Source organism: Aythya fuligula, chromosome Z, assembly GCF_009819795.1.
Source record: "Aythya fuligula isolate bAytFul2 chromosome Z, bAytFul2.pri, whole genome shotgun sequence".
Lineage (NCBI taxonomy): Eukaryota > Metazoa > Chordata > Aves > Anseriformes > Anatidae > Aythya > Aythya fuligula.
Window position 1 is genome coordinate 33,919,981 of NC_045593.1, and position 16,523 is coordinate 33,936,503.

The 16,523-nt window shown below is 37.0% G+C and overlaps 1 protein-coding gene across 1 annotated transcript; it reads left to right on the forward strand.

Moving 5' to 3' along the window:
• The first annotated feature begins 5,554 nt into the window (after positions 1 to 5,554).
• Positions 5,555 to 15,785, forward strand: TYRP1 (tyrosinase related protein 1). Its single transcript, XM_032206216.1, has 7 exons — positions 5,555 to 5,936; positions 8,693 to 9,015; positions 10,368 to 10,572; positions 11,541 to 11,708; positions 13,369 to 13,548; positions 14,911 to 15,057; positions 15,580 to 15,785. Exons 1-7 carry the CDS (start codon positions 5,555 to 5,557, stop codon positions 15,783 to 15,785), a joined length of 1,611 nt encoding a protein of 536 aa, XP_032062107.1.
• Positions 15,786 to 16,523: the final 738 nt, after the last annotated feature.

A 16,523-nucleotide genomic window follows, 5' to 3' on the forward strand; every position in this document is an offset into this window, starting at 1 on the left:
AACCATGGACTCCTCATCTCTTTCAGTTATTTAACCATGCAGTGTTACATTGTGATACTTGCGTTTGTTGACATACATAAATAGACAAACATGGCTACTGAGGGATGCCCAGCAGAGCTCAATAGCAAGCATGGTATTGAGTCCCAATATCTCTCTGATTAGCACTGCTTCAATCATCTTAGAACACAGTGACACCCTTGCAATGACAGACACACAACTCTAGAAGAGGAAGGTGTCACAGCAGAGGAAGGGCTGGTTGCTCCTTGTGGAGAAGGGAGACAGGAGCAAGGCAAGCAGCTTAATGTCCTCTCCCAACAAAGAGCTGGGATACTGAAGCAGCAAACCAGGGTCAATACCAGGGTCAGAGACAATGCTCAGGGCCAGCATTAGCAATGGACCAGTAAATCCATTGTGGTAAGGGATGCAAGGCACACATTGTGGCAAGGCAGATCCAAAGACAAGTTAGGATGTTACATCCAAGGTCTGGGTCAGTATCAAGGTAGTATGAACCAGTGCACAGACATGATTGTTATGCAGATGAAACAGCTCAGGAAGGGACAGCACAGACAACATCTAAACTACAGTTCCTCAGGGAAGAAGGGGTCTCTTCTCATCAGTGATGGAGCTGTTTTGTCTCACCTTGTCTCTCTGAGCACCTTAGCTCATTCTCTTAATACCCCCATGAGGGGGGAAGGTACCCATACCGCTGACAGAACATGGGGTACCACTCACATTTGTCACAAACATTTCAGAGGACAGTTATTTCAGCTTTGTTTTCTAACCTGTGTAGGAGAAGCTCCACTCTTCAACTGATTTTTTTTTTCTCTTTTTTTTTTTTTTTTCTTTTTATTTGAGGTGGGGGGTGAAGTAGTGGTTAAAATGACCTTTTTAATTTAACTTTGAATATGAAAGCCTCACTTACTCAAACAAAAAAGAAAAATGTTTTCTTATGTTTTCCAGTATATACATCACAGGTTATGACAGATATCAAGAAATGCAGACATTTTCAAACTGACATAAAAGTCTTACAGTCCTATACAATCCATCAGCAAATCCTAACACTAGGACATCTGTCATCTCTGGAAATTCTTTTCCATGAAAAATGTAAGTTTACTTTTAAAATGATTGACAGAAATATCTTTTTTTTCCAGTACTTTTCTCCAAAAAAACTTAACTACAATGTCTACAAACCTTACTTAATTTATAAGCAAAGCAAGAGAGAACCATTTTTGTTAACAATAATACCAATCTAATTACAAAACATTGAAATTATATATCATGTTCAATAAAAGAGATGGCAACTTTATTTATAATTATTTATAATTATCTGACACAATATTATATCCAAGATCAAATGAAAATGTGCCTTCATTTATTATTTAATGCATATTTAATTCTGGAAAATGATGTTTTCACATTCAGACCTAGATGCAGAATTAGTGTGCCCTGATAACCCTCTTTACACAAATAAAAATCCCATCTAGCATTTGGATTCATACATGAACCCAGATTTTCCATATGTTTGGCTTAAGGTGTTTAGATACAGGAAGCAAAAGCTTGGTTCTGACCCATCTCCAGTGTACCCACTTATCAAATAACTGATATTTAGCTCTACTATTTTTTTTTTTTTTTTTTTTTTTTTTTTATACAGCACAGCTTGATTTCCTTCTACTAGGAAGCAAAAAGAAATCCAGATGAAACCCAAAACAATTCAAATCTGTCCGTGTAAACTGAGCAGCTATGTAAACTGAGAAGAGGGCTCAAAGGGTTATAGTAAATTGGGTTATATCAGGCTGGTGGCCCATCACTAGTGGGGTTCCCCAGGGCTCTATGTGAAGACCAATTCTCTTCAATGTTTTCATAAATGACTTGAATGTAGGACTAAAATATGTTTTTTGTAAGTTTGCTGATGACACTAAATTGGGAGGAACTATTTATTCCACCAAGGGTGGAGAGGCCTTGCAACAAGATCTTGACAAATTAGACAGCTGAGCAATCTCCAACAATATGAAGTTTAACAAGTGCCAGATTCTACACCTGTAAGGGGCAACCTTGGCTGTATGTACAGATGGGGAATGAGAGGCCAGAGAGCAGCCCCACAGAAAGGGATCTGGAGGCTTTGGTCAACAGCAAGTTGAACATGAGCCAGCAGTGTGCCCTGGCAGCCAGGAGGGCCAGCCATACCCTGGAGTGTATCAAGCACAGCTTTGCTATTTGGTTGAGGAAAGCAATTGTCCTGTTCTGCTCTGTGCTGGTGTGGCCTCACCTTGAGTACTGTGTGCATTTCTGGGCACCACAGTATAAAAAGGACATAAAATTATTAGTGAGTGTCCAAAGGAGGGCTACAAAAATGGTGAAGTATCTAGAGGGCAAGAAGTATGAAGAGCAGCTGAAGTTGCCTGGTTTGTTCCACCCATAGAAGAGGAGACTGAGGGGAGGCCACATGGTGGCCTACAAGCTTTCCCAAGAGGTTATCAGAGGGGCAGGCACTGAACTCTTCTCTCTGGTGACCAGTGGAAATGTCATGATGCTGCAGCAGGGCAGGTTATCTTGAAAAGGATATTCAAAGTGAATATCAGGAAAAGATTCTTCACCAAGAGGGTATTTGGGCACTGGAACAGGCTCCCCAGGGCAGTGGTCACAGTTCCAAGCCTGCCAGAGTTCAAGAAGTGTTTGGACAGCTCTCAGACATGTGCTGTGGGTGTCCTTTGCAGAACCAGGAGCTGTAGCTAATGATCCTTGTGGGTCCCTTCTGTCTCATCTTCATCACCATTCACTTACATCTAGAACTAGATTTCTGCTTTTTTTGTAACATTTTTCTGGTAGGTTAGGGAACAGGCCACAACTAAACATCATGGAAATTCATAGACATGTTACAAGCATCAAGTAGTAATGTTTCTGTAAGAAGAATTTTGCAAACTAGATACAAATGTTTAGCATACAAACTAACACTCTTTTCGGGGATTTTAGTCCACACAGTCAATTAGTGAGCTAGATTCACATACCAGCTTTTCCTCATTACCTGATTCATGAAAACAAGCCCTCTCTTAACAGAGACACGGAAATACAGATGCAGTGCAATTGGATAATTTCCAAGGTCAAATCTTTCCAGGCACTGTGCAGGAGAAGGAGGCTATAATAGCAAGAAACCCAAAAGAAAGACTGTGACAGGGTTTGCATACCACCAAACCATGCAGCAGGAAACCCAATGGAACATTGGGGTTCAGAGAAGGAAAGTGATCTTCAGCTACACAGCTTTGGTAGTTCACTGAACATTTTTAGGCACTGACTGTTAGAGAAGCCTTACAGAAGGTCTACACATTTTCCACCATTATAATGGGAAGTTTTATGGTGCCAGGCAACCCCAATCAGTCCTCAGTTGGTCTCTCCGTTAGTTCTTTTTACCAGGACTTTGTCTAAGGAGAAAGATTTATCCCTTCTAAGCTTATTATGATTTTGCTGTATTTGCTGAACATTCATAGCTAAAACTAGTGTGATTCCTCTTTGATCAGGGAGTTATTTGCAGAGGCTCTGCTTTACCTTATGATATGATAGCAGAGAATCTGTGTCACAAATGTCCCAATAGACATATTCAAAGACAAAATCTTTAAGCTAGGAAGGAAGTGAGTTATAGAGCAAGCTAGGGAAAAGTAAATAAATAAATACGGTAAGCTCAAAAGGGGAATAAAATGAAAGCCAGGAAAAGTAATTTCATTTAAGGGTTGTCAAATCGTTCTCTCAGCAAGTGAATGAAATGGCACACTGCTGGCTCATGTTCAACTTGCTGTTGACCAAAGCCTCCAGATCCCTTTCTGTGGCGCTGCTCTCCAGCCTCTCATCCCCCTTCTGTACATACAGTGGCCTATAAGCATTGGTACTACACTGAATCAAGATATAGTGTGTTTAGTTAAAAACCAAATATAATGATAAAGTTCAGTACTTACTGTGGTCCATGGCAGGTTGATGTGAATAAACAGTGCTCAGAAAAACTATTTCAATGGCCTGCTACAACTGGGTACCCATCATGTTTTGACTTTTGTAGGAATAGGTGATCCATTTTCTGCTGAATGCCAGTTACATTGTGATTGAACCTTTTCTCTGAATTTGCTAATTTATTGTCTTTGTGCCAGTTAAGATGTATCTTGACAAAACATCCATGCCTCACTGAAATCCATCTTTATTGACAGATCAAAAAAGAGAATGTGAGCTTGAATGAAGCCTGTTTTGCTTGATGGGAATGGTCTCTGAAAACACTGTAAAAGTACTTTGTTCAGCTCAGAGACTGTTTTCCTATTTTTATTCTTGTTTTTCTACATTTTACTGCACCTGCTCAGAATTTAGTATTTCAGGATATTCCAGTATTGGCATTGTCTTTTTATTTGATTATTAAAGCAAATAGTTAAACAGTAAGCCATAAGTTTAATATTGGAGTGTTTCATTTTCCAAATAATGTATCTTTGTCACTTGTTTCAGCCTGATCTTGAAAAGCCATTTGAAGTATTTAGAAAAAAAAAAAAAAAAAAAAAAAAAGCTTTAGAAAAATATTTAGGAAAAGAAAAAAAAAAAAAGGCTTTTAAATGTGAACTTCCCCAGTGTTCTTTGTTTGTTTTCAAATGAACCTTTCTTTGCAAGTAAGTAAAAAATAAGAAGAAAAAAAAAAATAAAAAAAAAAAACTTCATAGTTGTTCTGTTTAGTTGTTCTGTTTTGAATTCAAGTACTTGTCTCTGACCTTTGCTAAAACTTGTAAAATCACAAGGAGATAAGCATGAAAGAAATCATGTGCTGTTCAAGTACTTAAAGTCCAGGGAAATGCACTGAAGTAGAAAGGGAGATTAATAGAAGAGGAGGGTGAGGCCAAACCATGCTGTGTTGGTAGAACACGGATTAGCAAGCAGACTGAAACAGGGAAGAAATTAGTAGTGCTGATTTGGGGTTAGACACAGCCATAGGACGCACAGAAATAGAACAGGATCTCAGCAGAGGAGAGGTACCAAAAAGAGAGAAGAGGTACAACACAGAGAGAGTTGTAGCTTTACTTTCCAGCAGAACTGCATTTAAGAACTGCAAGGGGACACAGAATTGTAACACTGACTAGGAAACAAGATATGCTAGGATATGCTAGTTAAATGAAGAAGGGAAAGAACTAACTGAGGAAAGAAAGAAAAAAAATAAAGTTTTCAGTGAAATAAATTAGTGAAATAAATCTGGCTGGCAGATGTACAACATGAATAAACATTTGGGAAATACTTGGAAGTCAATGAGTAGATAAAACTGTAGGTAGTTACTGCCTTTTGTGCAGATAAGTAGAGAAGGGAAGAGCATTGTTATCCACCAACTTGTTGTTGGCTTTTTCGGTTAGATTAAAAAAGTGCAGGGTTCAGAGGGATTTTATGAGATAGAAGGGGCAGACTGAAGGTTTGTATCACTTGTTTTCATTTCTTCTGTCTTTCTCTTGGTGTAGAGGGAGCTGGCCATCGTGTAGACAGAGAGGAGACAGCAGCGTGTGTGGACCACCAGCCCTCAGAAAGAGACGGCTCTGCTGGATCTGTCATCATGCAGCTCCCCATGCTGCTGCTCCTTTCCCTGCCACTGCTTCTTAGCATGCTCAACAAAGTTGGAGCTCAGTTCCCTCGCCAGTGTGCTACCGTTGAGTCTCTGAGGAGTGGCATGTGCTGCCCAGACTATTTGCCTGTATTTGGGCCTGGTACTGACCGGTGTGGTGTGTCTACAGGGAGGGGACGGTGTGTGCAGGTGACTGTAGACTGGCGACCCCATGGCCCACAGTACATCCATGATGGGAGGGATGACCGCGAGCAATGGCCCATACGCTTCTTCAACCAAACCTGCAGGTGCAGTGGTAACTTCTCTGGTTATAACTGTGGGTCATGTCGCCCTGGATGGAGTGGACCTACCTGTAGCCAACGAATCAATATAGGTAAGAACATCAGAAACATGACATGAAAACCATCTGTTGGCAGCACTTCATTGCAAATGAACCTAGACTATTCGTTTTCTTTGAAATGTAAAATGTCCCTTATATTTATACAGGAAATGTACAATAGAGGCTATTAAGGCAACTACTAGATAAGTTGCCTACCTTATTGGCAAATAACTACATTTACCTCCCAGTAAAAGAAAGAAACAATGCCTGTAGTCAGAACAAATTAGGATCAACCCCATTAAAGAATAGGATGTATTAGTGTTTACATTTTTGTAATTTTGGGAATCAACTTAGAGTAAAACCATATATATAGACATCTATGTGTGTTTGTGAGTATATCTACAAATACATATCTATGTATCATGATATCTTATAAATATGTAAGGTATGACAACAGGTATTTTGATTCAGATTCTCTTAATGCATTTCCAGCCTATGCACTTAACCTTGTAATTTTTTAGTTACCTAGTTTCTGCCAATGTTTGCAAAAGCCTTAACTCCTGACTATAAGCTGTTCAGCTGAATCAGTGCAGGGATGATGGATATTTCTAAGAGCTTCCCAGTTTCAGTTTAGCCCAGAATATAAGTAAACAGATGTCTAAAACAGAATTTGAAATGGTTACAAAATACTTGTGGAATGAAAAAAAAAATGTTGAGTATTGTAGGTAAATTGGAAAAGACAAACAGGCTTGGGAAAAAATCCTTATTCCCAAGTCAAAGTATTCTGAATGAGCAAGATTTCGGTATTTTCTAGTGAAAGTCCAAAGGTGTTATTGAGATCTTGTAAAATTCATAATCTTCAAAATGAGTGATAGATTTAGTTGGCATGAGAAACAACAGGTCTGTATCACAAATGTGTAGTGCCTCTTGAAGAAACAAAAATCATCATGGCCATTATTTTCATCAGATGGGAAATACTCCAAGAACGTGAGCACATGCTCCAGCAAGGGTTAACAAAGTACTGCTTACCAATTCAAAATTTTAACTATTGGTTTTTTAAAACTGCCTTATCAAGGACTGCAGGAAAGACCTTATGATTTTATTCATTTTTTAAGCTCCAAAAAGCAAACTAGAAAGCAGAAAGTATGCCTCATGGATTCGATATGCTAAGTCAGGTTTCACCCTCTGATTCTCTGTCCTGTTCTCATTAACAATGATGATAACTCTGAAAACTAACCAAGAAATAAATATTAGATCACACAAATTTATAATAGTAAATCTGAGGGCAAGAAAAAAAGCTGCTGTAGCTGATTTTCTACAGTATATAAAAGCAGTTTTTAGCTTTCTCACTTATAAAATCCTTTATTTTTCACTAAAATGTTAAGCAAATCACATTTATCATACATGACATGAATTTAAATAGGGGAAATTAACTTCTTACTATGTGTAATGTTTACACATGAAGGTCACCTCTACTGCCCATCCAGAAAGATGGCTCCAGCTGCTCAGACTTTAGGAATAATTCTTGGATTACTGTTGGTATATCCATATAAAATAGCTGTAAAATGCAGTTTGGTGCCTTTATATCCTCTAAATTCATGCCTAACTTTAATAATAGTCCCAATTTTTTATTGTGTTTCAGACATATATTTTGCAAAATGAAAAGGTTAAGATGTCTGCATAAATCAAAACCTGATTGTTCTTTTTAGTGTACTACTTGAAATCAAAAACCAAAAAACTTCAGTGAGCAGGGCTAGTATATCAGTTAAGGTCTGGAAGACAGAAAAGCATGTGTTTCAAGATACACAGTCCTTGGATGAAATTCATGCTTCAGAAAAGCAGTTTACTATTTTTAAATATGTATAGACATTACTGAAATATCCCTCACTGAATCAACTTCACTTTATATAGTGAAATGCAATTTACTTTTATTCTTCATACTGATTCATGCTGGAGACCTGCTGTTTCTTATATCAACATAAACTCATTTGACAATTTTAGATTTTACAGTATATTTAATTGTGAAAATGAGTGCATGATGAAGAATAGCTGTGTAGACTTTTATCTGAGTCTCAGTCTAAACTTACCTTGAAATCTTATCAGTCCAGGTAAGAGAGCACTGAATACTGGTACTGAGGTGACTGATCCTTTTACTGATATACTGGTATTTCAATAAGTCAGCTGCTCTCCTTTTTTGTAAATTTCCCTGTCTGTGTGCTTGTTCCAATAAATTTAAATGATTTGGGGATATACTGCTAAAAAAATAGGCTTGTTAATAAAAGCAGGTAATGACATTCAAAAGGGATGATGTAATGTGTGAAACTCACATTTCATTGGTGGATCTGCCATTTTCACTTCAAAGTTTCAAATACACTATACTTCCTCACTAAATGGTTGAGTGGTAGAGTTTCTGATTAATATAAATTGCAATACTTTATTTCCCTCTTGTTAAAGTTTTATCACAGGAAACCTTAAGTATATTGGATTAAGTTCCAAGAGATTTGTGGGACAAAGAACTGTCTTCATCATTTCTCTGACAGGAAATATAATTTGCAACAATATTTTTACAAGCACTAAATAAATAAATAAATAAATAAAAGGTTTCAGGCTTTATTTTTATTCAGCTTAACTTTTCAGAAAACAATATTTTCTATTTATATTCAGTAGTCTCTTAATTGTACCAATAAAAACAGGAGGAATGTTTGAAGAAAAAGGGACTTAGAATTATTAGGAACAAAATAAATTAGTCTTGTGAGATCAGACTTCAGTTTCTAAGACTTTGATAACTTACTTCTTCTGTAACCTCACAGTCAGGAGGAATCTTTTGGATCTGAATGCAGAAGAGAGGAGGCGTTTTGTGAATGCCTTACACCAAGCCAAGGTGACAACCCACCCTGACATTGTTATTGCCACAAGGAGACGTGAAGAAATATTTGGACCAGATGGAAACACACCACAGTTTGAGAATATCTCCATTTATAACTACTTTGTGTGGGCTCATTATTATTCTGTCAGGAAGACTTTTCTTGGTACTGGGCAGCAGAGTTTTGGAGGAGTTGATTTCTCTCATGAGGGACCAGCTTTTGTTACATGGCACAGGTACCATCTGCTGCAGCTTGAAAGAGACATGCAGGTAAAGTTAGAGTTAATGTTAAGCCACATGTTCTTGAGCTTTGTGTGGAAAAAAGTCTTATCTACATATTCCAGTTGACAAAATTGAAAGCAGCTCTTTCTACATGTCAAAGTAATCTTGCTTCAGTTTCAATATTTTATTAGTGACACTAAATAGAGTGCATTTAAGTTTTAGACAGCCGTTGTTACTGAGATGTTAAAAATAATATTTCAGTCAGAATAAGAGCAAACATAAAAGTTACATAAAATTCACTTGTAAAAGTAGACACAAATTCTCAACATATATGTAGAAAATATTTTATTGGACCACCAAATGTTATTGCTGCTATTATTTTTAATATCAAGGCCATGATCCTTGGCTTAGATAGACCAATCAAAGCAGAAGAAATTCTAAACAAAAATATTACAGAGATTCTGAATCATATTTTATTTATATAATTAGTGCAACTGGTTAGACAAATTATTGTTTTGTGAGACCCTGTTCCATACATCAGTGGTTTCCTTGTTTCCCTTTCTTTGTGTAGACTTATCCATAAAAGGAATATGTTTTGTACTATCATTATTTCTAAAGAAGAGAGAATTAAGTTTTCAAGGTCATGATTAAAAGGTCCTTGCAATCATTTCAAATGTTTCCAGTAGCTTCAGTGGTGCTGTTTCAGGTTCTGGCAGATTAAATTCCCTCCAAAAACAAAACTTATATTTGACATTAGTGTAATTTCATTATGTAGAAACCCTGAGGAGTTCTAGCTCTTAATGACTTAATATATATTCTTGCTTATTTTAGTAAATTAGATCATTAATTGAACTAAATTGTCTGGCCAAAACATCCTGGTTAATAAATACTGGAAACCAGGGAATACTTCAGCATTATTAAACTCCAACCCATACTAGAACCAAGCAATGGCAAATATGAAAGAGCACTATTATTTTTCCTTCCTTTTCTACCTGCTCAGTCATTCCACAATTGGTTTAGTTAGTTATTCTGAGTGCTACAAGTACCACTGCTTTTAAAAATATTGCTGCCATTAAAAATATTTGGAAATTTGTGTTTATCAGTATTAAGTGATGTTTCTTCCTATCCACAATATGGTTTCATGGAAGGAGTACTATCTCATTAGAGGGGAATCCACAACCTAGTTCAGCATACCATCTGTTCTATTGAACAGTCAAAGGCATCAAAGTGAAAAACTACTAAAAGTTTTTCCATAGATTTCCTGAAATTTCCTCCTTTTCATGAAGCCAGATTCTGACTCTTACGAAGATGTATTTAACTGGTTTTGAAAATCTCTCAAGCAGTACATAGTGTAGATATCTGGGACAGATGTGTACTAATGCCATATTTATGTGATTTAGAATATGTTACAGGACCCCACTTTTGGCCTTCCCTACTGGAACTTTGCAACAGGGCAAAACACCTGTGATATCTGCTTAGATGACTTGATGGGAGCTAGAAGCAATTTTGATGTCTCTCTGATCAGTCAGAATTCGATCTTTTCTCAGTGGCGTGTGCTCTGTGAAAGTATAGAAGACTATGAGACCTTGGGAACCATCTGTAACAGTAAGTATGACTGCTCACAGATATTTGGAGAGAATATCCCTTTAATAATAAATAAAACACTTTGCATTGCAATGGCTCTTCCCAGGGAAAAAAAAAAAAAAAGTCTTAAAGTACCTTTTGTACATTTCTTTACTCAAGTTTCATACGTCAGTCTTTTGAGAAATAAAAAGTTATCTGTCTTGCACTGAGGCACTAAACAGCTCAATATTTGATCAGGAGCTTGAGGCAGAGAAACAGTGAAACCCTTTGACTTCCTTTCTTATGCAGTAACTATTCATCTCTGATGGCATGTATAATTACATATGGCAGCATCATGTTTTAACTGAAGCTTGAGTTTTCTTCTTACTGCTCTACATACCTCCTTCAAGGTTTTCTGTTTCTAAATGGAAAACATACCTGTGTTAGATGTTTGGAGCATGTTTTGAATATGAAAAGTAGTGAATGCTAACACAACCTACCTTGGCTACAAGATCTATGAAGTCCCACTAAGGATCTTGTTTATTAATCACCATCAAGCCCCAAATCACCATCTGTGTGGAAATAGGGTTAAAAAAATAAAAGGGGGTGGGGGGGGGGAGGAGGGATTAGTTACCTAACTAATCTTCTATAATCCTTTTCCAACCTACTCTATCAGGAAGTCCACAAAACTTTTATCTCAATTTAACAAATCACATTGAAAAACAACAAAAAGTTTTCCCAAGGCACTTATAGAATCACAAATTTAAGTAAGAAGCATTTTCATTTGTTTGTTTGTTTGTTTTTTAATCAAAGGACCAGTTCAGAGAACCTTATGAAGATTCAGGTTCTTTGCCTAACTGAAAGATCTGACCCTGTTGTCCAATTTTAAGGTCATTTGTGAGGCTTTTTTTTTTTTTTCCCCTTTTTTTTCCTCACAATTCAGTCATTAAAAGAATGCCTTCTTTGGTCTATTGTTCTTCATCATTATTGGTTTCTCTCTTCTCTCACAGGTACTGAAGGTGGCCCCATCCGTAGGAATCCTGCTGGAAATGTTGCACGGCCTATGGTACAACGTCTCCCAGAGCCTGAGGATGTTGCTCAGTGTTTGGAAGTTGGTGTATTTGATACTCCTCCTTTCTACTCTAATTCAACAGACAGTTTCCGTAACACAGTAGAAGGTAAGCATGGCAAAAAAAAAAAAAAAAAAAAAAAAAAAAAAAAAAAAGGACCTGAAACAACTCCAAACAAGTCAGGGGAGCAGACCCAACATTCTTCCTTTTGGAAGTATGAGTTTGGAGACAGTCTATGGACACTGAACACATTTTTCTTAGCATTAAGTATTAGCTTAGTATTAAGTGGAAATAAGCTCTGGATGAACTATTTTATATTGATAGTTTATGTCAGTTCTTGAAAAGTGTAAAAGCCTTAAAAGTCTGTCACTGTCACTAAGAAGAAATTAGCTGAGGTCATGGCCAGAGTACAAGTCTGCTAGTAATAGGTTGTTACAGTGGAGAACAGAAAACCGTTGACTGCAGAATGGTGTAGAAGCATTTAAAGCTTAAGCATCATCCTTAAGTGAGTCAAACAAGTGCTCATAGTAGCTACTCTTGTATCATAATTAAAACAAACAAAAGAAAAAAAAAAGTAATTGTAAGCTTTGGTAGTACTTAATGGAATTGCATGCAATTGCATTGTGGTAGTAGTAATTGAGGTCTACTAGATTAACTGCCAGTCTTGTTAGTCCTTCTCACTGTGCTATATGAGTCTATTCTTCTTCCCCTAATTTCCACACTTTTCAAATGAAGTTTTCAGTCTCTGGCATCTGAACACAGAACCCAGCACAGAATCCAGCCTAAAGATTTGATCCACATTTTTCAGGCAGTATCCTGCTGACTGCTTCTGCACTTTAATAATCCAGACTTTTTAAATAGAAAAACTAGGATTCATGGGAAAAGTTTATGAAATGACACTTCAGATCACTATCAGACCTCCTGCAAATCCTTTGGCTCTTTTGAAAAAACATCATTCATATGACAGTGGACCTGCTCCATTTTCTTTCTCTTGGAGAACAAAACCAAGAATTTGCACCAATCTTTTAAGAATATATGAAAGTTTTAGATGCTTACCTCATTTTAAAAAATGTCCTAACAATATCTAGGTATCGAGACTTGGCTTTAGCCAGTTAAGTGTGTGGACCCCTGTCTGGAAAGTTGGCCAGAGACTGAAAACAGGAAAACTTCTCAGAATTCTTCAGATCCTGACCTCTGCTATCAGGTTTACTAGGTGGTAGATACTGACAGTGTTTTGTAGGGAATTTTATTTGAAAAAAAAAAAAAACAGCAAGTGAAGCTTTCTGAGATGTACTGGCAGCACATAAGGAAATGATCCATAACACATAACAGCTGGCCAATTAGGATAGATGTCAACAACTTCACATTTAAGTCAGAAGTCAGAAAACACACATAGCTATTCTGTTATGCTGAGAGATATTTAGGTCCCATTATAAAAATCTATGTTCATACTATGAAGTGGTTTATTTTGGCTATCTATACACTAGGTCCCACCAGCATTTCACCCCACATTCTCAACATTCTTTTTTAAAGTCTATTTTAATCTGAAAATTATGCATGGGAATTATACGTGGGGATTACACATACTAGGAACATTTCTCAAATGCCAGTTGGTAGAGAATTAGCTACTCATTTATGTTAAACAAGGCAACACAAATACATGACAGCTTTCCAGAGGGGGACAAAAAATGGTATCCATCTGGGACTATAGCTTCTAAACAAAATCTTCACTGGGATTTTTTATGTTGTTCTTTATTTCCATATTCAGGGTACAGTGATCCTTCAGGGAAATATGACCCAGCAGTTCGAAGTCTTCACAACTTGGCTCATCTATTTTTGAATGGGACAGGAGGACAAACTCACTTATCACCAAATGATCCAATTTTTGTCCTCCTCCACACATTTACAGATGCTGTTTTTGATGAGTGGCTGAGAAGGTATTCTGCTGGTAAGATGTGCTCATGGATGGAAGAGGGAGGGGTGGTTTTCAGTTTTTGTGGTCACAGGAAATCAACTGCTTCTTGTGAGTTAGCAAGGTGCCCCTAAGCTTAGGAGAGAGGACCCAAATTCTAACAGTAAAGTTAATGAAGACAGTGTAACAGCAAGCAAACCCGTCTTCTCACCCCATTGACATCCACTTTTTCAAATCACTGTCTGTGGAAGGACTTGACCAGAGATGCCAGGTATAATTCAAAAAAACAAACAAACAAACAAACAAACAAACAAACAAACAGTTATAATGAAAGGTTGTTGAAACACTGGCTATTCTGTTTGTTTGTTTGTTTTTGTTGTTGTTGTAGTTGTTTCTTCTTGACAAATAAAATCAGATGCCTTGCACTCCCCCATGACTGATTTTGACCACCTTTGCAATTTACTACTTGCATTCCATAATCATTTGCACATCTGTATCTATTCAAAGAATAGTTAAGTATTGCTGCCTTTCCTTCTTCAATTCTGAAACGCAAAAAGAAAGAGAATAAGAGAGGAAGTGAATGAAAAGGGGGGAAGGAAGAACAGAGGGAAGGAACTGCAAGGAAGGATGGAAGGAAAGATGGAAAAAAAAAGGAAAGAAAGAAGAAAAGAAATTAACATCAGTGAACTGGAGAGAGACTTCTGTATAACCTAAATGTCTGTGCACTGATCTGCACAAAGCAGCAACTGTATTACTCTTGGGATAACCCATTCCCCTCCTACTTCTACAGAAGACATCTGCTGTTGCACAACTGAGACTTCTTTGTGCAGCTTCCACAATCAGCAGCATGGACTTTCCCATGCCAACTCTCAGGGAATCAACTGTATCCCCTTGTGGTACTTACATGACCTGTCACAAGCTTTGTGTTATCTTACCAAAATGGATTTTTTTGTTGTTATTTCAGCTGACTTTTTTTCCTGATCTACCATAGAATTTCAAAAAACTTCCAGTAGAAATTACACCAGCTGCCTTTCTGAACTACCTAAGAGAACTTTTTATCACTGCTACAAAGTCAGATTGTAGCAAAAAGGGTTCCCATGTACTTCATATATTTGTTACTCCTTTTTCATGCAAGAAGAAATGAAAAGTCAGGCCTAAATTTGTACTAGTGTTTTCTGTTGATAGAACAGAGGTATTATTGAATGGTCTTGCTTTTTGTCAAAGCTGAGCCCTCCATGCTGGAATTTTTTATCAATCCACCAATCCTTCTAGATTAATTCAGTTTAAAAACAAAACAACAACAACAACAAAAAAAAAAACTGGGTCGTCACTATTTCAAAAATATTTCAGATTATTTTAATTTTATTTACAGAAGTGTGATTTAACTTTCTGATTTAGATATCTCAACATATCCATTGGAGAATGCCCCTATCGGACACAACCGGCAATACAACATGGTGCCTTTTTGGCCTCCAGTAACCAATAATGAGATGTTTGTTACTGCACCAGAAAACCTGGGATACAGCTATGAGGTTGAGTGGCCAGGTAAACTGTTGAACCTAGATGTTCTTTTTCCTTCATCATGTCTTCCTCTGTGAAAACTTATGTATCATACAACAAAGTTGGTTCAAATTTCACTAACGATATCCGATGTATTTGTATAGGCCTATTTCTTATTTATCTTGCTTTCCAAATCAATTGTGTTTGGGATTTAGTACAGGCATATAGCTAATCATTACAAACAGCTCCCACAAACCACTTCAGTTTCTGGGGAAGTTCTCGTTTAGATTTAACCCTTGCATCACATGCTTATTCCTATATCATATGTCTTCATTAAATCATGAGAGTGCAAACCCTTCACAAACCAGGTAACAGAAGAAAAGTCCAGGTCTATTTTCAGAGTGTAACAAGAGAGACTGCATTTTTCTCACATTTTGGAACAAATACTATCAACCAAAATTTCAAATATTTGTAAAACACAACTCATCAAATAATGACAGATATTGACTTTTGGCCTGTCTCTTTAATTACGTTTAATAACTTTTTCTTGTGCTTTCCTTCCTCTAGGTCGGGCTCTCCATGTAACAGAGATGATAACTATTGCAATAGTGACTGCATTGGTTCTTGTTGCAATTATCTTTGCTGCTGCTGCATGTATTGTACGTGTCAAGAAAAATAAGGATGAGTTGCATCAGCCTCTTCTCACTGATCAGTATCAACACTATTCAGATGATTATGATGGCATAGCAACACCAAGCCAGTCTGTTGTATGAAGAGATGGCACTTTTTGCATGTGACTGTAACTGTTTATTTTGCTGTATTTTGTAAATGGTGGTCATCCATCTGCTTTAAAATAAAGAGCATAAACTGTCAGCTGTCTTTATATATTTGCTTCAGCTTTCACCTTCTCTACTGTCACACCTAGGTTTCAATAAATCACATTTTGAAATGTTATTTCTGTGTTTAATTTAATAGAACTTCACTAATTTTTCAGGGCTCATCCGCAGGTCTTTTTCTTGCTTATTTCTGACAAATATAGTAAAACTTAGTAACTTGATGACAGATTATGTCATCAACCTTTACTTAGCCTTTTTGCCTAGAATTCTTTTACAGGGCACATCTGTGAAAACATAAAATAAAGTCTAGAATGGGACAGAGCAGTTGCAGATCTGAGTAGCAAAGGCAGCTTGATTCAGAAGTAGAATCCAAAATAGAAGTACAGACATCTACTTGAGATGTCTGACTTCTATTTAACATGTAAATGTGTTTTGAAATAGCCAATATGCCAGTCAGGGAGCTACAAGTAATGCAAGGAAAACAGCACATATAAAATCCATCTTTCATCCCAAGTAGTAGTTGTTTTTCTTTGCTTTTAGGTGTCTCTCTGAAAAGAGATCAACACTGAGAACCTACTCAAGCATTTGGACACTTCAGCTGTGCATTCAAACACAGCTGCTTAAAGGATGCAACCCCTTTAAAAGGACAGCTGACAACAGTCTTCTTTATATATA